Below are 25,842 nucleotides of genomic sequence, written 5' to 3' on the forward strand. Positions count from 1 at the left end.
AGACTGCTACCATCGTATTTCATAATACCTCTCGGTTCCCAAACATATCTCACCAGCCGACTCTGTGTGCGCTGCTAATGTCTTTTCTTTTCTAACATCACGGTCTATATATGGTCATACTTCCTGCTACTTCTCAGGCTGTGATATAGAAATGAAGTTAACAGGAACTTGACGCAGGCTTTAAAACACTTTTTCACTTTAACAGCAGGCCTTGAACCACGTGTGGCAGATACTCTCAGTAATACACAGTAGGCTTTATAAATGTTACTACTAGAAAGTTTTAAATTAAAATACACAAGATTAATCTAATCAACTCTATACATGAGGATACATGATTATAAGTAAAAGAAAAGCATTTCAGAATTTTCTTGAACATTCTGAAAATAAAACATATAACACATAATGCATTATAGTCTTTCTTTTTTCTTTTGGAATCTCTTCCAGCTGTTAAGTACAGCGTCTGATCCCTCGGTGTCTTCTTTTAAACACTCATATTCAAATCTTTCAACTCTTCAACCAATTCTTCCAACCTTTTGGCTTTTACATCAATCTTTCTTGTTTGTTCCCCTTAGCGTTTAGCTTTTCTTCCCTATTTCTCCTTCTCTTGTATTATCTATGTCCGTCTGTCTATTGACGGATAAGTTAATAATTGGTTGTGGTGTACCTTGATATTTATTATATTTATTTGCTGAGAACCTATTTAAAAAATCAGGTATCAGGTATGTAGAGTCCTGTACACTCCATCCCGTACATGCCGGGTGTATGATAACATCTCTTGCATGCCGCTGGCTCACAACATATTAGTTGTAAGAAATGTCACCAGAGAATCTCTGTTCTATAAAATCTCATATTGTGGAGGCTTTATTATTTTTTACTTTAAAATGTATATACTGCATAACCATACACTTGTGTGATGATGCACTTTGAGAAGAGAGTTCAGTGTAGTGATGATAAATTGTGTCTAAGTCTAGGCCAAAATTAGTAAACAATTCAGATTATGTTGAAATGTAGAGAACATTAGTATTGTGTGTATAGGATCATATTTGCTTTGTTCTTTAAGGGTTAAAATAATTCTGTACTCTCCTGGTGATGTTATGTATATTACATTTAAAAAAAATTTAATGAAATTTTAATCACACTAATGTGCAGGGCTTTTTATTTGTTAAAATTATTCTTTGTAGACTATTCCACTAGAATACAAAATTAATATAGATAGAAAGATTAGATTCACACAGCCATAAAGGAAGTCCCACACTAACCACACACTCCATGTGTCAGACGTGTTACTTGTGTATCTTGATTGCTATCTGCATGCGGGGTTAAGGTTGGTGACTGGGGGTGGTGTGTGTGGTGTCTCACTTCGTTTAAAAAGCGCTACCAAGAGGACAATAAACACACAGAATAAAAGGAACACACAGGACAATAGAACAGTGATGTACAGGAAAGCTAAAGATCCTGCAGTCTTAGATTAAATCTGGATTGTCTCTACATTTTCTCATAATGTAAATAATCAGGACGATGATGTTGATCCCTACAGAGATGAACAATCCCAGCAGTACAAACCATCCTGAAACTGGAGCGCTGTTGGTGGTTGTGAATTGTTGTTGCCCTGGAAAAAAATATAATATTTTGATTATATATAAGGACACTTTCAAAGCTGTAGACTGAGAAACTGTAGAACTTTAACACTAAGAGACATTTTTGTGTTGTTTGGATGTTAACACACTACCTGACATGCATGGAGACTGACTACAGTACATCAGTATAAAAACTGTACAAAGTGGGACTGAATTTACAAATAAACTCTACACTAGAATGTTCACTCAGCTCACAGGAACTTAACAAAACCTTTAACTTTCAGTTTACAAGGTCTGTAAGTATCATTAGAATAAGAGATCTATTTACCTTCTACCTTCAGTAACACAGCTCGTGGTTCTCCGTCCTGAGATTCATCGTGGATGAGACACTGATATAATCCTGTATCAGACAGGTGAACTGGACTGATGTGAAGAGAGAGATCACCGTCTAGGAAGCCTTCTACTGACAACGTGAATCTGTTTTGTTTAGTCATCCATCTGTTTGCAGGAGTGTACAGCAGAACCTCATGTCCATCTTTCTTCCACTTTACATCTTTAACGACTTGTCGAGTGTCTCCGTAACAAGGGAGAGTGACGTTCTTCCCCTCGAAAGCCTTTACAACTGTCGGAACTTCCGGATAAACAAAAACAAATCATGTTATTACAGTTTAGCATTTAATGTGGCTGGTCAGACTTTACTACAGACATGTTAAGAATGACAGAATGTTCTGCTGATGACAGCAAGAGCACTTACTGATAACTTTCAGCTTTACTTCAGTCACTGATATTTCATTACATCTGCACATGTAAGAGCCTGCATCATTGTAGGCTACTGAACTGATCATCAGGGAGAAATTTCCTCTGCTTGTATCTTCTGGTAGTGTAAATCTTTCGTTAAAATTCTCTTGTTTTGAACACTTCCAGCTCTGAACAAAGACAACTTTGTCAGGAATGAAGCGGATCCACCGAACCACTGGACAATTTCCTGAGCAGTTACACGGGAGGGTCAGGGCTTCATTCACCATCGATTCTCTGACGATGAAGGCTTGGCACTGCGGCATCAGCAGGTAAACTTACAGATCAGAGAATAAATCAGAAAAGATATTTTGAATATGTGACACACCATAAATACATCATTTAAAGCTGTTTCTTTTGGAAAACAATCCTCGTTCAGTACATTGTTCAGGTCGTCTAAGCCTGATTGATTCAGTGCAGATCTGAGCACGATTGCTGTGTTCATATATGTTTAAATAAACCGAACCAAGGGACAAAACTCAACAGGCTCCAGAAACAAACAGTCCAGACTTTTGAGAATGTTAAAGAAAGATCTCACACGAGTCATTAGAACTTTCTCTGAAAGAAACACATACACACTGCTGCTTAGGTGATACTTTGAACTTTATTCCATCGGTCCCTTGTGTGTAATGAATATAAACCTGAAACTAAAATATATTTCAGTAAACAGAGCAGTTCTCCTGTGGACGTGGACTATTGGAGTAGACTTTAGCTGTAGATGTGAACATAAAGACATTACAGTGTGATTACTGGACCAACATGACTTAAGTATTTTTTAAAATGATATGTAACTTATCTTAAGATAACACTTTTTTCTCTCTCTTTTATATAAGTCTAAAGAAAGAGAAGTCTCATGTTCACGCTTATTGAAAATATTTTTAACTACTTACTTTTAATTTCTTTAATTTATTTAATTCAGGCAAATAAAACAACACCACACACATACAACTCTAAACTGACCAGGAGCAGGTCTTATAGTCACTTAGACAGAAGCTTAAATGTCTTTAATAGGTTTAATGAGAACCAAGACAGAATACCATCCAATCCAGCATGTCTCTACGCTTGTTTTATATTCTTAATCTCTCTTGTCCAAAACGCCACCATACAATATTCTGGATCCCACTAGAGGTTCCATGGTAAAACACAACTAGAGTAAACAAAACATCATGTCAAGAAATGTTTAATCTGTCATCAGTGTTTAATACAGAACTATAAACAGTAACACTTACCCATCACAATGATGTAAGGAATTAAAAGCCACTTCATGGTGTTCCAGAAAGTCCTATAAGAGTTACCTACAAGAGCAGCATAATGTAAAGAAAAGGAAACTTTATAGCTGACACACACTTACTCCCACACTTACGCCAACACTTACACGGGCACACACACGTGCGCGTGCACACACATACACACACACACTAACACACACCTTATAGCTGATGATCTATGATTTAACTGAGTGCATCTTAAAAGACATAAATAAAGATTAAATAATCATCACACATAAAGATATATTATCTGACACCACATTGACTTTACAGCTGTAAAGTTACTGTGTGTCTGTTTATACTTAAGTGTTACTACAATTTAACAACACAAACAGAAAAAGATAATAAAAAAAAACTTACAGATTCACAATGAACGTTTCTCAAACTCTTATTGTGTGCAGCACGAAGCAGGTAAGAGCTTTAACTTTAGATCACAGGTTCATATGAGACTTCTGTAGGAGGATTTTAATACGAACGGAGGGACCAATCGGAGACACTGGGATGTTCTATAATATCCGTCCACCGATTGGCTTGAGGTTGTTGTGGGCTGAAACTGAAGGACTTCCACTTGGTTGGTTTCTCACGTCATGTTTCTCACAGACTGCCCAGCAGGGTGTGGTTGCAGCAGCAGCAGGAGGAACAACAGGGTGTGGTTGCAGCAGCAGCAGGAGGAACAGGGTGTGGCAGCAGCAGGAGGAAAGGGTGTGGCAGCAGCAGGAGGAAAGAGGGTGTGGCAGCAGCAGGAGGAAAGGGTGTGGCAGCAGCAGCAGCAACAGGAACATGGTGTGGCAAGCAGCAGCAGGTAGTTCTGCATCTAAAACTCACCTGTTAAAGATTGAGGCAATCCAATCACAAGCTATGCGAATATGTTGTGGAGCAATAAGAACGTCTCCAATAACAGCAGTACAAGTAGAGATGGGTGAAATGCCTCTGGAAATCCGAAGGCTCAAATTAAAGATGAGATATTGGATCACTGTATAGGGACACTTGGATAGTCATCCAGTTAAAAATGTTTTAAAGAATTGCTGGGAATAGGAGTATAAAAGACTATCAAGCTTTGGATGGACTGCAAATGAGGAAGCACAGAATATGGGAATTAGTGCCATCAATATTGCTCCTTCTGTAGCAACTTCAGCAATTCCTCCTTGGCTTTTCCCTTTGCCAGTAGTCGACACTAAGCTATACAAAGACAAACATAAAGAAAGAAATATGTTGACAAATATAGCAGTGCAACAATACATCGAACAGTCATATTTCAGCATATTACAAATATACACAGATGGCTCCAAAGATCCTGAATCTGGAAGAACAGCATCAGCAGTATATATTCCCCAATTCAAAGTCAAAATATACAAACGCATTTCAGACCATGTATCGGTTTTTACTGCAGAGATAACAGCAATATTTCTAGCACTCCAGTGGATAGAAGAAGTACAGCCAACAAAAACAGTCATTTGTACAGATTCCCTTTCAGTTTTGAATAGCTTGCTAAGTGGAACATCAACAGCCAGACAAGATATGATCATTGAAGTGATGCAGAGTCTATTTAGAATAAGACAGTATGGAATTATGGTAAAATTCCTGTGGATACCATCACATATGGGTGTGGAAGGAAATGAGGAGGTAGACCATCTGGCTAAACTGGCCTTAAAGCATGCAGAAATTGACATTAAAGTGTCAATGAGTAAAACAGAGGTAAAAGGGATAATTGCAAAAGAAACAAGAAAGAAATGGCAGAAGGAGTGGGATAGTGGAACAAAAGGTAGACACTTTCATCATGTTCAAGAGAACGTAGGGCTAGAAAGAAGAAAGTTTGGCAACAGGAAAGAAGATGTTTTAATGTCAAGACTGCGTCTCGGACATTGTGCATTAAATCAGGGTCTATATAAAATGGGTAAACATGAAAATGGAAATTGTGATAAGTGTGGTCAAGCAGAAACAGTAGAGCATGTACTTATAGAGTGTGATGCATATGCAGGAGCAAGAAATAAATTAATTCAAGCACTACGATCGTTTGGTATAAATGATTTCTCCCTTCGGGTTCTATTAGGAAACGAATCAAAACAGTTTAGGATATTCCAGGAATTAGTTGTTTTCTTAAAACAAACAAAACTGATCAATAGAATTTAACATACAGTTGTATTAATAATTTTTATTTTTATTTTATTTATGTATTTATTCATTTATTCATTTATTTATTTATTTATTTATCTATCTTCCAAACCATTATGCGCTCCACACTCCAGTCCAGTAGGTAGCGGTAAATGCACCTAAAGTTGGTTTGCCATCCGCCAATAAAAATCAGAAGAAGAAGAAGCAGCAGCAGCAGCAACAGGAACAGGGTGTGGCAGCAGCAGCAACAGGAACATGGTGTGGTAAGCAGTAGGAGATTTGGAGCTAGCCGTCCTTGAATTTTTGGTTTTGTTTTATGCCATACTGAACCTGCATTAACGACGACAGTGTGGGCTCGCGGACAGCCTTAGCCACCGGGTAGGCACGTATGGTTGTGTTGCGGTTAGATTGTAGCGTCTATGGTCATATAACGCGGTGTTTGAATTGTTTGCTTGGCTGATTATTTTTATTCAATTCCGATTTGTCTTGAGTTTATACTTCAACTCCTTACCTTTTGATATCTTTAGTTATTCGTTTTCCCAGCGCCCGCTGCTAGCTGGTTAGCATCACTAGCCTGTTAGCCCGGTTCCGCTAGTACACATTATACTCTTATTCCCTACCTTTTTACAAAGGGCGAACACATCGGCAATACATCTTAAACCTTAAACCTTACAAATTCGCGATATACGTTTTGATATCGCTACAGCCTATGCATTTGTTTTCCCAGCGTCCGCTTCTTGCCGGCCAGCATAAATAGCCTGTTAGCCCGGCTAGTGTAATTACTACTCCCTCCACCTCTACTCCGTGTGTTTCTCTGTCCAGGCCCAACGCACCCAGGAAGTGGCCTGGTCAGGCGCTGTTCACTCCGGCGCCAGGGTAACGTGGATCCTTCAGCTCCCATGTATCTAACTAGTCTTCTAACACGTTACAACCCTTCACGCCCTCTGAGATCACAAAACTCAGGACTTCTGCTAGTTCACAGAATATCTAAGTCTACTAAAGGTGGTAGAGCGTTTTCTTATTTAGCTCCCAAACTTTGGAATAGACTTCCTGATAGTGTTCGGGGCTCAGACACACTTTCCCAGTTTAAAAGAACGAATCGTTCTTTTGAACCAGTTCTTTTTAGTGAACTGGATGAACCGGTTCACCAAATCGGACTGATTCGTTCTAAACAGTTCGCGTCTTGAGTCAGCGCTGATCCACAAGTTACTAAAGTTACTCACTTTCAGTCATGTCTGACAGTCTGTCCGACTCTAAATAAACTAATATCCCGGAGTTATATGTAACTCCTGTACACTGAACTGACATGTGCTGAAAGAACTGTGAGCGCGAGCTGTTGATACTGCGCATGCGTGAATTACTGAACCGATACAGTGAACCATCAGTACACTGAACTGAGAACTGCTTGTTTCGGACGCGTCCGAGAACCGATGAACTAGTACAGCGAATCATCAGTACACTGAACTGAGAACTGTTTCTGTCGGACGCGTCCGAGAACCGATGAACTGTTGATCCTGCGCATGCTTGAATAACTGAACTGGTACAGCGAATCACCAGTACACTGAACTGAGAACTGTTTCGGACGCGTCCGACATACTGTTGATGCTGCGCATGCGTGAACCTTCAGAGCAAATTATACATATTGGGATATGCATAGTAACTAGTCATAGGCTATTAAACATTTTTATAAAAAAAAATCAATGTCACTCAATATATGTCAGTTAATTTTACTATTGACTATTGTGCAGGTTAGTCTGTATTTTTATATGCTGATGAAGATTAGTTTATTAACTTTATATCTTTAAGACACGTAAAACATCCACGTTTGCACATAAATGCCTGTACTGCGTGTTTTAGTTGCAAAACTTAAACGTAAGAAACATATTCAACTAAAGTTATGATTACAAAGAACTTTTCGAATGTGTTAAATTGATTGTATTAATATCTGCCGGCAGCGGGATAATGGAATTTGCGTCATTACGTCATTGTGAGTGACGTCATTGTGTAAAAGAACTGGTGAACTGGATTTTTGAACTGGTTCATTAAATCGAACTGTCCGAAAGAACCGGTTCGCGGAAAAGAACCGAACTTCCCATCACTAATGTATGCATAATTGCATGCGGTGTACTTTTATATAGTCCTGCGAGGGAATTCATGCGATTGACATCAAACATGGTGAACATGATGCCGATACATTGCATTTGCTAAATTCCCAAGGGATTTTTGATATCTCGAAGGTCATGGGTTCGAATCCCTGGGCCGCCAAGCTGCCCCTGAGCGAGGCCCTTAACCCTCAGTTGTAAGTCACTCTGGATAAGGGTGTCTGCTAAATGCTGTAAATGTTCTGTAAAAACCTTTATTTACTTTTGTTATATTTTAAGAAACCTCTATTACATTACGTGTGCGCCTCCATGCTCATATATTGTACAATAAATTATATTACTGTATGGGTGTGGGGGCCCACATACATTTTTATTCAAGGGGCCCCAAATCCTCTAGCTACGGCCCTGACTGTGTGATTACTGGCCCAACTTGTCTTAAGTATTTTTTGGATGATATGTAATTTAAAATGATCTTAAGATAACACTTTTTATCTTTCTTTTAGGGGTGGTGGACAAGTCTAAAGTAAGGGAAGGTGTGTGTCCATGTTGAGGTGGGCTGTGGATGTTGTGGTGTGGTGTTTTTCACTCTGTATTTACACATCGGTTACATCTCTAACTACACGTAATGTCATAAAACAAACCTGGCAAAAAAAAAAACAAAGACCCATGAGGAAACCTTTACTTGAAAAACATCCCAACAGTAAATAAATGTTAAATTTTATGTGGCCCTTCTATTTTCTTGAAACTATTGCCTCAGTATCTGAATTGGCATCTGTTTTTCTGTCCCTCTTTTCACTGTTATATAAAAGAGGTCAAACATAATGCAGGTGCATTGACGTTAGATTCAAATACAGACCAAGAAAACAGGAAACTAACCTCAACTTCCAGCCTTTTATTTTATTTTAAAATTTGTGATTTAAATTCACTTTTCACAAAATGGTCCCATCACTTTACATTGCATGTTTTTGTAAATAAACTTTGTAAAAAATATTTCTTAATGTATATTGTTACATATGATTTTACAAGCTAGCATTGATATCCAATAGCAAGTCTTCAGGATTTACGAATAAAAATAAATAAATAAGATAAAACCTTTCCCCCTTCATCATTACTGAGGTTAAGTTACACTTGGAACAAAGATGTTTTAATAAATATTCTGGTATAAAGGGACATGCCAAGTTAACAAATTAATTATTTCAAGCACTTCTACATTATTTGGAAATGCACACCCTATTCCGATATCATCGTTTATGACACTGAAGGTCTCAGAATTCTTTCCATTATGATTGTAAACATATAAAAATACAGTATAAGAAAGTTTTAAGTTTTTTTAAAAAGGTGTGAGTGCAAAGCATAGATCATAATGGTGATCTTGTTGGAATAGAATTATGTAAATAAAGAGAGGAGTGTGAATCTATTTATAGTCAGTGAACACCTCAGGGTTACAAGTCATTAGGCTGTGCCATGCGAGACACGATGGTGGAGACCAGCTTCACAAGCTGCTGCGAGCGCTGCTCTCCCGTTTGCAGGACTTCCTCGTGGTTGGCCTTTTCTTCGCAGTTATAATCCATTACAGCCTTGTTGGTTATAAGGGAGAGAGCGAAGACTCGCATTCCAGAGTGGCGGGCCACTATCACCTCATGGGCTGTGCTCATTCCTAAGAAACAGGGAGAGATGTATAAGAAAACAGGATGATATGGCTCTCTGGAACCACTAGGTGTCTCTGAACCTTGCTGGGTGTTTTAGTTACAGTGGAAATCCCAACCCAGCCGTAACAAAATTATGCCTCTAAAATATCTTAAGTAGAATATATTTATTCCCATTACATTTCTTTATAGAATTTTATATTTTTAGTACATTTTACTACAGTATATGTCTCTCCTTTAATCATAACTGCATGTGTTCTTAGCTCTTTTTAGGTTCTGTTTATTTTTGCACTGAGGGATGAGTTACTAAGGAAACCCTTTCACTCCATTACATTCCATTACATGTATAAAATGTATATCTGATAAATAAAGTATATTCAGGATAAAACTCATATTGTTTTGTCTTATTTTTCACATGTAAATTAACTTTTGTAATCATCTGCTTGATAAGTAACTCTGTACTCATTTTATGTAAATATTAGATAACGATTTCATCCAAACTCACCCACGGCATCGGCACCCAGGAGGTTAAGCATTCTGCATTCAGCGATGGTCTCGAATGACGGCCCACCGAGAACACAATACACACCTTCCTTAATGAAGTGAGAGTAGCCGAGCTCAACACCCACGTCCTGAGCCAGCTGAATCATCGGCTTGTCATAGGCATCTGACATGCATGGGAAACGAATCCCAAACCTGGGAGCGAGAGAGAGAGAGAGAGAGAGAGAGAAGCACTTAATATGATTTAACATGATGTGGCATGTCCAAAATACATAGTGATTAAACATGAACACTGCTCTGCACATTACACACAACCACACTCTTACACACAGTGTCCTTTCCCACCCCCTCACCTGTCATCATTTTGTCCGCACAAGGGATTATTTCCAGCGAAACCAGGCATGTTTATGTGGTCTTTAATAATCATGATGTCTCCAACTTTGTAGTCTTGGTTCAGTCCTCCTGCGGCGTTCGTCAAGATGACTGTCTCGACACCCATCAGCTTAAAGATGCGGATGGGCATGGTGACCTAACACAGAAGGAACTTAGCATGTTAGAACATCATCCATCATCCAAGGACACTAACATAACATTATAGGTATCAGCTACAGTGATACTGAGGTTTCGTTTTAGTTCAAATTTGTTGTTGGCAAATAAAAACAATCCTACATGCACTCAGTATTGATTGAAGTTGTAATGACATTGCTATTGTTCCATTCATTAATTTCATCAGCATAATGCTTTAGCTCTGATAAACAATTAAATCTGTCAACAATCCAGTTATAAATGTGTCATTATAGTAAACATGATCCTGTGAATAGGTTAGAGTGTGAAATGGGTTATGGTTGTTTGTGATCAGTGGAATATACGTTAGTAATCTGTAATATAAGTGACTAATAAAAAATGCTGGTGCCTGAATTTTACCTTTTGGATGGGATATCCTTCATAGAGGTGGAACCGTCCCTGCATGCAAACACATGGCTTTCCTTTAAGTGTACCAAACACCAAGCGACCAGCATGACCATGCACTAGGGAGCACACAGCAAGCACACAGAATGGAAATATGACAGTCATTATCCAATCACGCTCACTCAATAAGAAAGTAAGAGTTAAAAGTCACATCAAACTGATAGGAACGCACGATAAAATATAAACTCATATTGAGATCTTTGGATTGTTGCCGTGACTCTTATGACACAAAACTGTGATATGAATTAATCAACACATGACATGTTAGATGTTTAAACATATTTACATAATGTAGCAGCTCACCTGTGCTTTTTGGAAAGTTGGGGATATCGCTGTAACTAAAAACCTTCTGATCCTTCAGCATGTCAGCGAGGCCTCCAAGGCCTGAGCCACAAACGATGCCCACCAGGGGGCGGACTGGAGCCCGTTCCAACAGCCATTCAGCTGTTGCTTTGCAGGCCTCATAACCATAACTAAAGAAATGGGTGGGAACAGAAAGGTATCCAGTCAACACAACGTGCTATAAAACAGTGATCACAGTGCCTCTGTACACAAGGTGAGTCACGAGGGGAATGAGGGAGTGGATGAGAGAGTCACACGTGGCATAGCTGAAGGGTATACATGACAGAAAATGAAATGCGAAGCACCAGGATCTGAACTACCGCATTGTAAAGTATGTAAATCATACTTTTAATTTTTTTCCCCCACACGTCTTCACAAACACACCCATAAATAATGCAACGATTCCAAACATCTCAGAATACAACCATCGTTACATACAACCACTTTGATAAATGATGTTTGCTTTAGTCACAGTGATTAAACACAGTAACAACATAAAGCCACAGTAGCTAACAGGAAATAAAGCCACATAACCATATCTCAAAATCTACAAATAAGTGACAAATTAAAGGAAAGTCCAAGATATCCAACCTCTAAATGCCTCAAGACCAGTTTTTTTCTCTGCAGATGTATTACTATGTATTAGTATAATATTAACTTATACCTAGAATTCATTCCACATTGTACAAGCTACATCTTTCCAATTTACACCGCACTCGCATGACAATGTAATAATTATTTTTCATCAAGGAAACTGACATCCAGACATACAGCTGTGTCCAGGCAACATGACAGATACAGATAGCTGATGCTGGGACATCCCTAAATATGTTGTTAGATGAATGTGAGGAAGAGTTAAACACGGTACACACAATGGAAATGTATGGATTCATGTTTATGTAGATTCCAGATTTATTACTGGTGCAGGATGCTGAGGAGAATCAATTGTTGATACTAAGATATGAACTTCAATAAAGTCAACAAATGAACTACAAAGGCAAATAAACTCATGCGAAGACGCTGCATCTGTCATTTATATTTAGATCTATTTTATTTCTTAGTATTCTGACTATCATGACTGAAAATGTTCCAATATTTCAAGCCAAGAAGCTTTTTCCTCTGTAAGGATAAAATAAACCCGCATATAAACAAAAAATAAAGATGCCTGAAATGTGAATGTAGTCACTTTAGATATTAGACATCAGCCAGGTCCTGATTCAGACAAATAACAAAAAGAAATCATCCCCATTGTGAAACATCCAGAAACATGACGGAAGTCACGTCGCGTGTGCGAAGGAGGAGGAGGAGGTGGAAGAGGGTTGCCATAGTTACGTCACAGAAACACATAAAAACGCACTGTTTAAGGATGCTGTTAATACGGAAAAATATTTTACATCATGAGTCACAACATCATGTCTACAATAAGATAATGATTTACCGCGTTTTAATGTACTTGGTTTTATATAAACGATTATGTATGATATTTCTGAAGTAAAACAATATATATAAATATAAATATTATAACCGACAGCGAAAGGATAACATTATAATATAGATTATATAAATGATCCACATCATGTCCTCTGATGGGCTACTGGGTCTTGCATCATCCCATAAAACACACAAAAGTCTCACACGCTTGTTTAACGGCTGACATTTTAATCATCAGTAAAAATAAACTATTATAAAATATTATTATGGTAAATATAAAGATCTCCGTTATTCCGTGACATTGTAGAACAATCATGAATTTTTTCCACGTGAAATCATCTTCCGCCTTCTTCCTCATCGTGGTCATGATGTTCATCCCTAATCCTCCATCTGCTTTTCATCATCACTGTAAATACACGTGAAAAGTGTAAAAACACGTTTACTCACTCTGTGGAAGACTCGGGAAACATGCTAGGCTTTTTCTCAAACTCTCGGAAATAGAAGAAAACACAGAAATCGTCGCGCGTTCTCTGTCTGTCGTCGTTACTGAGCGGGATTTTCACGAGCGCACACGATTTTACCGTGTCAGATTCTCGGGCTGCTATTGGCCGAGCGCGGAGGAGTGTATTACGTCATAACACACCCACAGCCCCGCCCACTGTGTGTAGGAAAAACATGACGTTTTATGAAAAAGTACGCGTAAAAGAGGAACTTCACAATCTAACCCGTTTATATCAAGTTCAAGTTCAAGTTCAAGTTTTTTTAAATGTCATTTCGCTACGAGATGTCGTGTCTCACAGGTCAAACGGTACAACATCCATACAGACATTAAACATCTAAAAACAACACAAAGCACAAAACAAAGCAAATACAATTAAATACAGACAAAAAAATACACTCAAGCAATAAATATAAGTATGAAGACTCTACAATGCTTCCTTGATATTGTACACGTGCAAAAGAAGGCATTCAAGGTCAGCAGCTGGTAGCGGACTAGTGCAAGATGTGGTGTGCAACATGAGCATGTAAACATTTAAACATTTTTGGTGTGCCAGTGGGTGGGTCATGTCTCAGGAGGCCTGTGTATTGTCAGGGGTGGCAGTGGAGGTTTGAATTCAGGGCTCTCACAGCTTGGGAGAAGAAACTGTTCCGCAGTCTAGCGGAGCGGGCTCTGATGCTCCTGTACCTTCTTCCTGATGGTAGAAGCTGAAAGATGTAGGAGGGATGGGTGGGGTCCCACACCATGCTGTTGGCCCTGCTGAGAGGCATCGCTTCATGAAGATGTCCTCGATCGAGGAGAGAGGGGTGCCGATGATCTTTGTGGCTGCATTCACTATTCTCTGAAGGGTCTTGCGGTAAGCTGATCTGTCAGTGATGCAGTTCATCAACACGCTCTCAATGGTTCCTCTGTAGAAGGTGGTGAGGATGGGTGGAGGGAGACATGCTCTCTTCAGGCAGCGGAGAAAGTGCAGCCGCTGATGTGCCTTCTTGGAAAGTGACCGTGTGTTGGTGGACCAAGTGAGATTCTCCATGATATGCACCCCCAGGTATTTTGTACTGCCAACCCTCTCAACTGTTGTGTTGTTGATGGTCAGTGGAATATCACATATATACTGACATATTGGTGATGTGTTTAGGGCTTACTGTTATTTATGTGTTTGTTGGTGCTGTATTTTCCACTAGTGATTAGTGAATAAAGTGGTTTCACCACACTGATGTCACATGGGACACTGTGAACGCTAGTGTTTCCTCCAGTTCTGACATTAAAACATCACACAGTCATTAAAAAAAAGTAGATCCAACAGTATTTATTAAACATCCACACATGCAACCTGATGTAGCTGTTATGGCAGATAGATTGATTAGTGCCACAAATTCAGGAAGTCACTAAAATAACACAGAAATAAAGTCAAGTCAAGTCACTTTTATTGTCAAATCACCACAGCACGTGCCTTGGTGAGTGAAATTCTTGGGAGCGAGCTCCAGAAATTGCAGAACCATTTACATACAGTAGTTAAGAAACATAAATTAGAACAATTTACAAACAGGTTAAAAAAATGTTTAGTACCAGTTGAAATGTGCAAATGCGGAAAATGTGGAAAAGATGCAATGTGCTCATACATAGTCAGTACACACAGTGTACTGCTAGACATATTTACAATGCACTTCACATTATATATATATATATATATATATATATATATATATATATATATATATATATATATAATGTGTAAGGTGCAACAGACTGTACAGATACAGAAATGTCCTGTGGTACCGATAGCTTATTGTCAGATAGATTGTTATATTAAATTAAATGTAGTGTGTGTATAGTCCAGTGTGAATAGATGCAGTATGAATGCAGTGTTTGTGTGTGTGTGTGTGTGTGTGTGTGTGTGTGTGTGTGTGTGTGTGTGTGTGTGTGTGTGTGTGTGTGTGTGTGTGTGTGTGTGTGTGTATAGTCCAGTGTTGAACTGTTGAAGTTTGAGTGCAGTGTGTAACATGCCATATTGTGGAAGTATGCTGTATGCTGTGTTAGTTATGGCTGTTAATTTGTCTGATGGCCTGAGAGAAAAAGCTATCCCTCAGTCGACTAGTGCGGGATCGGATGCTGCGGAGACGTCTTCCTGAGGGGAGCAGAGAGAGCAGTCTGTGGGACTAAATAAGATTATTGCAAATTATTTGATAGGACAATAAAACAGAATAATCCATAATAGAAAAATAAAACAATGCAAAATCACAGACTTTATTATGCTCACATCACAAACTTACATCCTTGGATTATGGTATATTGTATAGTTATTATTATCTAATAATAATATTTAATAGAATATATTTAAATGTGAATAATATTTAAAATAAAATAATAACAATAACAATAAAAATAATTAAAATATTTAAAATAATAATTAACACTTTGAGAGCCACAAGTACAATTAATCCAGATATGTGTATGAGCAACATGTTACAGTATGCAACAGGTCTTATGCAAAAATAGAAACCCAGGTTTTTGAAACACAAATGTAGTCATATGTAAAAAAAAAAAAAAAAAAAAATCAGCTCAGTATCAGAGTGTTTCCTTCTAGAAACATGAAGGAAGTCACGTAGCGGTGCACCCATGGGTCAGTGGCTACATTCAAGATTCATTTTGTGGTGCTCTATTTAAGGATACTATTATGTGAAGAAAAACATGATGTTACAGTGCTGACCTACTGCTGAACTTTGTGACCAACACAAATGAAAGTATTTTAGTATGAGTAGTAGTATGAGATCGCAATGAATCAGGTCGCACATGATGGATGATGCAAGTCTTGGTACAGTTTCATGCACTTTGTTGCATCAGTCCACTGTAGAAAACCACACCGTTTTTGGTATTTGAATGTGTTCCCAAGGATAAATTGAAACATAAACATCACTTCCTTGAAAATTATCCATGGCTTACAGCTGCTTTTGCTTCCTGTACATCACTGTTTTGTTGTCCTGTGTGTTTATTATTCTGTGTTTTTTTCAGCAATCTCGTTTTGAAGACAGGCAAAAGTGACATCTCCAACCCCCCAACCCAAACACAACAATGGGGGTGGTGCTGTGTTTGGTAATCACCGAACACAATGTTACCGAAAACAAAGTATTTATTAAATTTCCATTTATAAATTTGTGTGTGTTTGTGTGTTAGTGTGTGTGTGTGTGTGTGTGTGTGTGTTAGTGAGTGAGTGAGTGAGTGTGTGTGTGTGTGTGTGTGTGTGTGTGTGTGTGTGTGTGTGTGTGTGTGTGTGTGTGAGTGAGAGAGAGAGAGAGAGAGAGAGAGAGAGAGAGAGAGAGAGAGAGAGAGAGAGAGAGAGAGAGATTATGACTGGTGTTGCTTATTGTAAGTGTTTGTTGTCTTTTTGGACTCCTTTATCATTTGTAATGTTGCTCCCAATTAAAACAGTTTAGCCATGTTTAGGGTCATGATTGAGGACAATGTCCCATCCAGAGACAAGCTGTGTCATGTTGAGATTTTGTTCAAACTGACCATCGAATATACTCTTTAAATTTACTCACTAAAACCAAATCTGCGATCTTTGCAGCCTTTTTAGGGGGCTTTCCTCTCATGGCGAATGAAAGAGTGCTTAGTTTCCTTTTAGTTGCCTTTTAGAAAGACAACTGTAATGATTAATGCATCCATGGCCAGGATATAAATTATGACATAATTTTAAAAGTGACCTATAACATCGACCATGCAATCCCAGACACTCATGAAAAACTGATGCTGATTATCTGGGAAATGTCTCTAACAGCAGTCACAATGTCATTGTTTGTGTCAAACAAGTTGTGAATTTGTTGTAACATTACAACAGGAGATCATGACTTACTCTTTGCTCAAAGTGATGCTCGCAGTTCCAGTGCTTTTCTCTGTAGGTGAACGAGGACGATGCTGAACAATTCCAGGATTTGCTTTTTTTTCATTGGTTGTTGCATTAAATCTTACCCCGATACAATAGTGCTATTTTCTGATTCTCCTTTTTTGAATCACTGATAAGTGTCAGGCTCGACTAAGAACTCCAGGGGAGACTTACATATTCTGAGTTTCTTAATAAATATAATATCCCAGTTTCTCCATGAGAATATAGCAGTGTATTTGATGCAGTTCCTGCAGGTTTTCTGAGATTATTACAAAGTAATATGGAATCTGATAAGAATCTTACATTTAAAAAAAAGAACTCATTTTGAATGGTATTAATAATAAAGACAATAAACGTAATAATAATTTTTTAGGGAGTTACTACACTGTCCTGCAGTATTGTGAAGTAAACAATACTGGGACAGACTCTTTGAAAATATTAAAAGAAAATTGGTTTGGACTTAAATTGCCTTAACAATAAAATTAGTGCAGGTTATTTTAAAATTATTCACCTAATTAATCCAACAAACCAATTTCTACAAAAATTTAAAAATATCAGATTCTTCTACATTCTGTAACAAATATAATCTACACCCCCTTTTTTTTTTTTTAAATAATCCAAAAGTTTAAACTTTAAATGTTACTATGAACTATTCGGTCTGTTACAGATAATATAATTTACTACTTATATTCATTTCATTTTATTCAAACAAGTTTCAATTAAAAAAGAAAGTCAAGGCACATAAATATACGCCTAAAAGCCGTTGCTAGGCACCGTAACTAAGCTATAATTTCTCTTCCTGTCTTGATTTGATTGGATGAATCGCGATCCAATCAGCACAAAACAGAAAGAGATGTGATTTGGTACTTGTTAAAATACGATACAACACGTACATCAGTGACTAGGCAAAATAATAATAATGAGAATTTAGTCCATCAAACCTATCAATATTTGCTTTAATACAGAAAGTCAACATGATTTATTTCTGTAATCTTTAATACACATTATTTATATGTCTGTTAACATGAAGGATGATTTTCCTTCTTAAAATCATTGTCATGTTACACAATAAATCTACATTACACTTTTTAAACAATATATTTTGCAATCAGTAATCAGCAGATATTTTTAGATTTAATCTGTATTTATTTTCCGGTGTGTTTTATTTGCCTTTTCTTCGATGTACGTTGTTCTGTACCACTTACAGATCATGGAAATTTCTTCCGACACAACAAAAACTGGTTACGTTTAATAAACCCTCTCAGTAGATCTTGCATAATTTCTCTAAATGGTTGTGAAAGACGTGAAAAACATCATAATGGCTTGTTCTGGACAAAAAACAATAATTAATATAGTATTTATTACTAAAGCAAATAGATATTTCAGTACATTGATTTAATCTAATGCTTAAATCTAATCATATTTCAAATATAAATGTTGTTACTCTGCATATTTAAATAGAAATGTACAATAACATTTAATACTACAGTTTTAATTAGTGCTCTTTGCCTAGGGTTCTGTCACAGCACGCATCTCCACAGCTTCTGCTAACTCATGGTGACCAAACATGCTTATGTGTGTTTATTAAAATATATATATAAAACAAATGATTTGTTACATTATTCTGGAATAAATGTTCAGCTAATTATTAGTGTTTGTCTTTATAACTTTCAGCATAAAAACAGTTTTTCCATTAAGAGGCTCATCCCAGTATCATCATTAGTCTCAAATATAGTTTAATATTTCCTGCAGCTTTAATACAGAGTTGTGTTATAAAACATTTACATAAGAGCAGTACGATATATATAGACCAGAAATGTCCATCAAACTACAGTAGACTACACACTACCTACAGCATAGTATACAGCAAAATGAATTTAAAGCTTCAATCTTGTCTCTTCTCACAAATCCAGAACATCATTAATGGATCCTGATCTCCTGTAGGACAGAACAGAGAAAATTAATATACCACTTCTCAAAGAGCATGTTGTTGAACTACAGATTGAGCACAAATTCTTTTGTATGAGGTTTCTATAACTTGACAGCGAAGGAAATGCTGCCAGGCCTCAAACCACCCCGAGTTTCTCTAGCAGACATACAGGAAAGGACAAAGTCACGTGTTAGACCAAGCCTTGCTGAACAGCCTGCAGCCTCCAGGAAAAGGGAGACGTAAAAAAAACACACTTCACATGACTAAATTAAAAATTCAAAAGGTGTTTTTGAACCTCATTAATACCGATTATTAACTTCAGGCTCCATTTACATTTTTCAGGCACAGAACAGCAGCTTAGCACCACCATTTTCATAAAAGTCAGTTCGGGGGCAAAAAGTATTTTCAGTAAAATGACAAAAGAAACAAAATTAAAGGTCAAACAAATACACACACATATATATTATATATATACACACATCTTATCAGTCATGTTAAGACTGTGAAGATAATTCTCTGATCTTTTCTGGTGCAGCTTCATTTGCATTAAAAAAAGTAGCAGTTATTTCCAAAGAAATTATATTTTACCGATAATCCCAAGGCATCAGGACCCCAGGATCCAAAATCATTAGAGATTATCTGTAAATGATGTATCTGTGAATGAAGTAACAATAACAAGTTAAATATCAAAACAATACCATTATAAATGACCATAATCTACACAATGAGGTATCACTGGACTTTAAACCACCACAAAACACTCTTAAAAGGACAGAGATAGAGATTACACTCACCTGATTTAATGCAGACTTTAGATACAGATCTCAGATTTCTTATGAAACATGAAGTCTCTGGTCATCATGAACTATGAATCCACCTGAAATAAGATCACAGAATAACACATTTATTACACCAAAACACAACACATGTTTACAGTCATGCATGAGAAACCTATTAAAATTAATATCACAACTAACTTATAAATTAAACAGATAACTTGTGAGACAGAAAAATCCAGTTTCCTGAACACGTGCCACAAATCTCTACAATTATATTCCCGTAGAGACAAACGAAGCATTTTACATCTTATATAATGACCACCAGGAGTGTTTATTAAAATAACTTTAACCTATTTTATTCATATTTACCTTCATTCCTCTTCTTCATCTGTTCACCTCCACCCACGTGTTCCACTGAAGTATTTCAGTCTGATTCTAGGCCGATCAGTAAACATCTGAATCATAAGATTTTTAAGACCAGATATAATAACATTTGTTTTGCACGTAGAATCTGGAAATTCTGACATTTTAGCCTGGAAAAGAAAAGCTGACGACTTCACAGAGGATACAAAAACACGTGTTCTGCTTTCTTTCTTCTTTGGTGTTTATTGGCGTTTGGCAGCCAACGTAGAAGGTGCTTTCCCGCCCCCTACTGGATTGGAGGGTGAAATGCGACTCATACATGTTCTGCGCATGCGCCTTTTAACTTCTAGTTATTTGAATTGAGGCGCTGTTCAGATGACTTTATGTTGTATTTATCGCCATCTAACGGTACAGACTGGTATTCCTGGTAATCAATTTATTTCTGAATTTGCAGAAGAGTTTTGATATTTGTTTTGTTTTATAATATTATGTTATTCTTTACTTAATTGTTATAGATAAATAAAAAGCTTCATGTGGATTTAGGTTGGATCTTCTTCTTATTGGGGCTTTTCCCTTCAGGGGTCGCCACAGCGAATCATCTTTCTCCACCTATCCCTATCTTCTGCATGCTCAACACTTGCACCCACTAGCTTCAAATCCTCATTAATTGCATCCATATACCTCCTCTTTGGCCTTCCTCTTTGCCTCTTGCCTGGCAGCTCCATGTCCAACATTCTCCTACCAATATACCAATCTCCCTAACTTTGTCCCCCAAACGTCCAACTTGAGCCGTCCCTCTGATGTACTCGTTCCTAATCCTGTCCAATCTTGTCACTCCCAAAAAGAACCTCAACATCTTCAGCTCGGCTATCCTCTAGCTCTGACTCCTGTCTCTTCTTCAGTGACACTGTCTCTAAACCATACAGCATGGCCGGTCACACCATGGTCCTGTACACCTTCCCTTTGATTGTCGCTGATATTTTCCTATCACACAGAACTCCTGACGCCTTTCTCCACCCATTCCAACCTGCCTGCACTCGCTTCTTTACTTCTTTCTCCACTCTCTCCATTACTCTGGACCGTTGACCCCAAGTACTTAAACTCCTGTCCCTTCCTCACCTCTTCACCCTGTAACCTTACTGTTCCACTTCCCTCCCTTTCATTCACACACATGTACTCAGTCTTACTACGACTGACTTTCATTCCTCTTCTCTCCAGCACAAACCTCCACCTCTCCAGGTTTTCATCCACCTGCTCCCTGCTCTCACTACAGATCACAATGTCATCTGCAAACATCATCTTCCAAGGAGACTCCTGTCTGACCTCCGCTGACAACTGGTCCATCACTATAGCAAACAGGAAAGGGCTCAGAGCCGATCCCTGATGCAGTCCCACCTCCACTTTGAACTCCTCTGTCTGACCTACAGCACACCTCACCACTGTCCTGCTCCTCTCATACATGTCCTGCACCACTCTGACATACCTCTCTGCTACTCCTGACTTCCTCATACAGTACCACAGCTCTTCTCTTGGCACCCTGTCATATGCTTTATCTGAGTCTACAAACACACAGTGCAACTCCCTCTGACCATCCCTATACTTCTCCATCAACATTCTCAGAGCACAAATTGCATCTGTTGTGCTCTTTCTGGGCATGAAGCCATACTGCTGCTCACAAATTTCCACCACCTTCCTTAACCTAGCTTCCACTACTCTTTCCCACAGCAGTATGGCTTCATGCCCAGAAAGAGCACAACAGATGCAATTGTATAGCTCATCAACTTTATCCCAATATAGTTGCTGCAACTCTGCACGTCCCCCTTATTCAATTCAATTCAATTCAATTCAAGTTTATTTGTATAGCGCTTTTTACAATAGACATTGTCTCAAAGCAGCTTTACAGAACATAAACACAGAGCAGAAGGTAAACATAATTAATGATAAAGGAATTAACGAATAATAAAAGAAATAAGAATTAACAGAATAAAAATTCTAGATTATTATTAGATGTATATAGTTCACAGTGTGTATGTATTTATTCCCCTATGAGCAAGTCTGAGATGACTCAGGCAGCAGTGGCAAGGAAAAACTCCCTTAAATTGGTAAAGGAAGAAACCTTGAGAGGAACCGGACTCAAGGGGGAACCCATCCTCATATGGGTGACACTGGGGGTGTGATTGTAATATACAGTCAGTTAAATGTGGTATTGGTGTGAGGTTCAAGGACTTCTGATCTCCTGAGTACCACAGAGTCTAACTGGAGATGTCTCAGGATTCTTAAAGTCGGCCTCGGCTCAGTGGACGTCCGAAGGCTTCGTCCCACAGAGGACGTTGGGAGCTGGTACAGTGTCTGGATGCCTCGGGATGGGTACAAAGAGAGAAGCAGTGGAAAGGGATTAACATATCTGCTGTTCATAAAAATGTGCTGGTCTGATGTACTGGTGCATGATATTATGGGATGTATTCTTAAAGATCGACACACTCCTTCTCCATTCCTAAGGCATCCTCTCACTTTCTAAAACCCTGTCGAACAAACTAGTTAAAAATTCCACTGCTGCCTCTCCTAGAGACTTCCAGACCTCTACCGGGATGTCGTCAGGACCAACTGCCTTTCCACTTTTCATTCTCTTCAAAGCCTTCCTGACTTCATCCTTTCTAAGCTTATCTACTTCCTGTTCCACAGAGTTCACCCCTTCTACTCTTTTTCCCCCTCTCATTTTCCTCATTCATCAGCTCCTCAAAGTATTCCTTCCATCTCCTCTGTACACTCTCCTCACTTGTGAGCACCCTTCCATCTCTATCCTTAATAATTCTAACTTGCTGCACATCCTTCCCATCTCAATCCCTCTGCCTAGCTAACCTGTACAAGTCCTTCTCTCCTTCTCTAGTGTCTAACCTAGTGTACAACTCGTCATATGTCCAAATCCCACTTCTTCTTGGCTAATCTCTTCCTCTGGATACTATCCTGAACTTCCTCATTCCACCATCAAGTCTCCTCATCTTCTTTCCTCCTTCCAGATGACATACCCAGCACCTTTCTCCCAGTCTCCCTGATCACTTCTGCTGTAGTTTCCCAGTCATCTGGCAGCACTAGCTGACCGCCCAGAGCCTGCCTCATCTTCTGTCTAAATTCCTCACAACATTCCTCCTTTTTCAGCTTCCACCACAGTTTTCATCTTTGACCTCTTCCTCTTACAGACCATCAGAGTCATCCTACACACCACCATCCTATGCTGTCTGGCTACACTCTCTCCCACTACGACTTTACAGTCACTAATCTCTTTCACATTGCCTCTTCTACATAGGATGTAGTCTACCTGTGTTCTCCTACCTCCACTCTTGTAAGTCTCTCTATGTTCCTCCCTCTACTGAAAATAAGTGTTAACCACAGCCATGTCCATCCTCTTAGCAAAGTCCACTACCATCTGTCCTTCAAGGTTCCTTTCCTTAACTACAAACTTGCCCATCATAGGGCTGGGCGATTTGGCCTAATATCAAAATCTCGATTAATTGAACATTTTAACTCGATTGCGATTAATGAACGATTAATTAATTAATTAATTAATTTATTTATTTATTTATTTATTTTTGCCCTCATAGTTCACTGTAATGGCTGAAAGTCTTTCTTCCGCGAGGTCCTATTGGGAAAGAATATCTTTCAGACCTTGCGCGATCATATCTGCTGTGTGATTGGCTGGAAAATGGCGCAGCTTCCGATCGTCGTCAATGTAGTGCAAAGTAAGGTTCAAGAATGGGTCCATCGTCCTGCGCAGTTTTAGAAAAATGTGATGGCGATGGCACGGTGTATCTTCTGTCTAGAGTTTAAACGAGGTGTTTAAACCCGCTTCGCTCCACTGTAGCCAAGGGAGTCATATCCTTTGCGATGTAATAACAAATAGCGTCAGTTATTTCGGAATATGACGGAATATGACGGAAACTGCGTCTTTGGTACATGCTGCTCTTGTTGCTCGGTTGTCTGAGTGATTAAGCTCTCCATGCTCAACATGTCGGCGGAATAACGTAACGGAGTGGGGTCACGTGAGTCCACACGCGGTAATGTTTTTAATGGGAAAGTAATCGAAATAATCGACCTGGAAAAAAATTTGATCGATTGTAGGTTCTGAATGTCGATTCCAATTATTTTCCGATTAATTGCCCAGCCCTAGCCCATCACGTCCTCATCACCTGGTGTTCCCCTCACCAACATGTCCATTAAAATCCGCTCGTATCACCACTCTCTCACCCGTGGGAATACTCTTCACCACCTCATCTAACTCACTCCAGAATCTCTCTTTCTCCTCTATCTCACAACCCACCTGTGGGGCATAACCACTAACAACATTCAACATCACCCCTTCAATCTCTAACTTCAGACTCATCACCCTGTCCGACACTCTCTTCACCTCCAGAACATTCCTCACAAACTCCTCCTTCAGGACCATACCTACCTCATTTCTCTTACTATCCACACCATAATAAAACAGCTTGAATCCTGCTCCTACTATATACTACGAGCCTTGCTACCCTTCCACTTGGTCTCCTGTACACACAGTATATCCACCTTCCTTCTCTCCATCATATCAGCCAGCTCTCTACCTTTCCTTGTCATAGTACCAACATTCAGAGTTCCTATTCTCAGCCCTACACTCTTACCTTTCCTCTTCTCTCTCTGCCTGTGCACTCTCCTCCCTCCTCTATTTCTTTGACCAGCAGTAGCCCAATTTCCACCAGCAACCTGTAGGTCAACGGCACCGATGGCGGTCGTTGTTAACCCGGGCCTCGACCGATCTCGTATGAAATTCATACTGACGATTCACATGGTTAAATTTGGCAATGTTTTACGCCGTATTCCCTTCCTGACGCAACCCTCTCTACTTATCTGGGCTTGGTACCGCACAGAAGTCACTGGACTGTGACCCCCATGGCTAGATTGGATTTAGGTTGGATGTTTGTAAGAAATAAATGACGACAGATGTGTTTTGTGTTTTATTCTTTGTTTCAGCATCTTCAAATCAAAGCAGCTTCATTATCCGAATCAGATCTCTGGCTCCACGTGATCTCTAGCTCTGCCACGTGACCTCATCAAGCAAGAATGCATTTCTCTTAGGTCAATAATGTTTAAGGAACTAGGTTTAAGGCTCCATAAAAACACAGGGTCACTTTAGTGTGTGTAGCTGCTCTGATTCCTGACCATGATACTGATGTTAGAGAGATTGCGTGCACCGCCGCTGGCCAAACTGCTGAACCGCCGCCTTTTACACTCTCTCTCCTCTTGGCTGCTGATGCACAGGGTGAAGAGAGGTTCTTCCTCCATGAATTTGTGGCTGTCACTATATATATTTACTCAGTTATGGTAATTACGGTTCATCAGTTATTAATTTGTAGTTCTGTTTTATTGAGCTGGAACTTTGGAGCTGATTATGTTACAGCACTTTTACTGCTGCTGTGTGAGTCTGTTACAACAACATTTATTAACTGTGATTAAAAACTCAGACCATTTCTGCAACATTTGGAAGATGTATTTTTATTGGGGTTCCTTATAGCAATGATCAGACCCTCTTTGAGTCTTCGTTTGAACTCATCCTTCTTTTCCAGTCATTCCTGATCTTCTGCTCTGCTAGTTCCTTTTTTGTTTTAGACTGAGTA

The 25,842-nt window shown here is 38.8% G+C and overlaps 2 protein-coding genes and 2 long non-coding RNA genes across 7 annotated transcripts; 1 reads left to right on the forward strand and 3 right to left on the reverse strand.

Moving 5' to 3' along the window:
* Positions 1 to 1,389: 1,389 nt before the first annotated feature.
* On the reverse strand, positions 1,390 to 7,089 carry LOC125145320 (CD226 antigen-like). Of its 4 annotated transcripts, none has more exons than XM_047817270.1 (6): positions 6,976 to 7,089; positions 4,001 to 4,819; positions 3,602 to 3,667; positions 2,332 to 2,649; positions 1,906 to 2,208; positions 1,390 to 1,609 (listed from the first exon to the last, which is right to left on the reverse strand). In XM_047817270.1, exons 3-6 carry the CDS (start codon positions 3,636 to 3,638, stop codon positions 1,464 to 1,466), a joined length of 804 nt encoding a protein of 267 aa, XP_047673226.1. In that variant the 5' UTR covers positions 3,639 to 3,667; positions 4,001 to 4,819; positions 6,976 to 7,089; the 3' UTR covers positions 1,390 to 1,463. The 4 variants fall into 4 exon arrangements, with proteins under 4 accessions (XP_047673226.1, XP_047673227.1, XP_047673224.1 ...); XM_047817271.1 differs by lacking the exon at positions 6,976 to 7,089 and adding an exon at positions 6,264 to 6,755 and having other exon boundaries at positions 4,466 to 4,819; XM_047817268.1 differs by lacking the exon at positions 6,976 to 7,089 and adding an exon at positions 6,264 to 6,755.
* LOC125145324 lies at positions 5,880 to 8,575 on the forward strand. The gene is made up of 2 exons (XR_007143685.1): positions 5,880 to 6,130; positions 8,358 to 8,575. It is a non-coding gene; the product is annotated as an uncharacterized LOC125145324 (long non-coding RNA).
* Positions 8,576 to 8,731: 156 nt separating this feature from the next.
* Positions 8,732 to 13,350, reverse strand: LOC113655061 (purine nucleoside phosphorylase-like). Its single transcript, XM_027165342.2, has 6 exons — positions 13,191 to 13,350; positions 11,274 to 11,443; positions 10,926 to 11,029; positions 10,355 to 10,530; positions 10,006 to 10,196; positions 8,732 to 9,511 (listed from the first exon to the last, which is right to left on the reverse strand). Exons 1-6 carry the CDS (start codon positions 13,211 to 13,213, stop codon positions 9,297 to 9,299), a joined length of 879 nt encoding a protein of 292 aa, XP_027021143.1. The 5' UTR covers positions 13,214 to 13,350; the 3' UTR covers positions 8,732 to 9,296.
* A 5,494-nt stretch (positions 13,351 to 18,844) lies between these two features.
* LOC113655032 lies at positions 18,845 to 20,501 on the reverse strand. Its single transcript, XR_003443623.2, has 4 exons — positions 20,204 to 20,501; positions 19,850 to 19,932; positions 19,644 to 19,709; positions 18,845 to 19,063 (listed from the first exon to the last, which is right to left on the reverse strand). It is a non-coding gene; the product is annotated as an uncharacterized LOC113655032 (long non-coding RNA).
* Positions 20,502 to 25,842: the final 5,341 nt, after the last annotated feature.

This window comes from Tachysurus fulvidraco, chromosome 8, assembly GCF_022655615.1.
Source record: "Tachysurus fulvidraco isolate hzauxx_2018 chromosome 8, HZAU_PFXX_2.0, whole genome shotgun sequence".
Classification (NCBI taxonomy): Eukaryota; Metazoa; Chordata; class Actinopteri; order Siluriformes; family Bagridae; genus Tachysurus; species Tachysurus fulvidraco.

Bases quoted from the DNA above. Each gene is read 5' to 3' on its own strand.
- LOC125145320 (XM_047817270.1), bottom strand. From the start codon at position 3,638: ATGAAGTGGCTTTTAATTCCTTACATCATTGTGATGG. The intron at 2,650-3,601 runs GTAAGTGTTACT...CTGATCTGTAAG, and splicing joins TCCTTACATCATTGTGATGG to TTTACCTGCTGATGCCGCAG. The intron at 1,610-1,905 runs GTAAATAGATCT...ATTTTTTTCCAG, and splicing joins TGTGTTACTGAAGGTAGAAG to GGCAACAACAATTCACAACC.
- LOC113655061 (XM_027165342.2), bottom strand. From the start codon at position 13,213: ATGTTTCCCGAGTCTTCCACAGA. The intron at 10,531-10,925 runs GTAAAATTCAGG...CTTCTGTGTTAG, and splicing joins AAGGATATCCCATCCAAAAG to GTCACCATGCCCATCCGCAT. The intron at 9,512-10,005 runs GTGAGTTTGGAT...CCTGTTTCTTAG, and splicing joins CCTGGGTGCCGATGCCGTGG to GAATGAGCACAGCCCATGAG.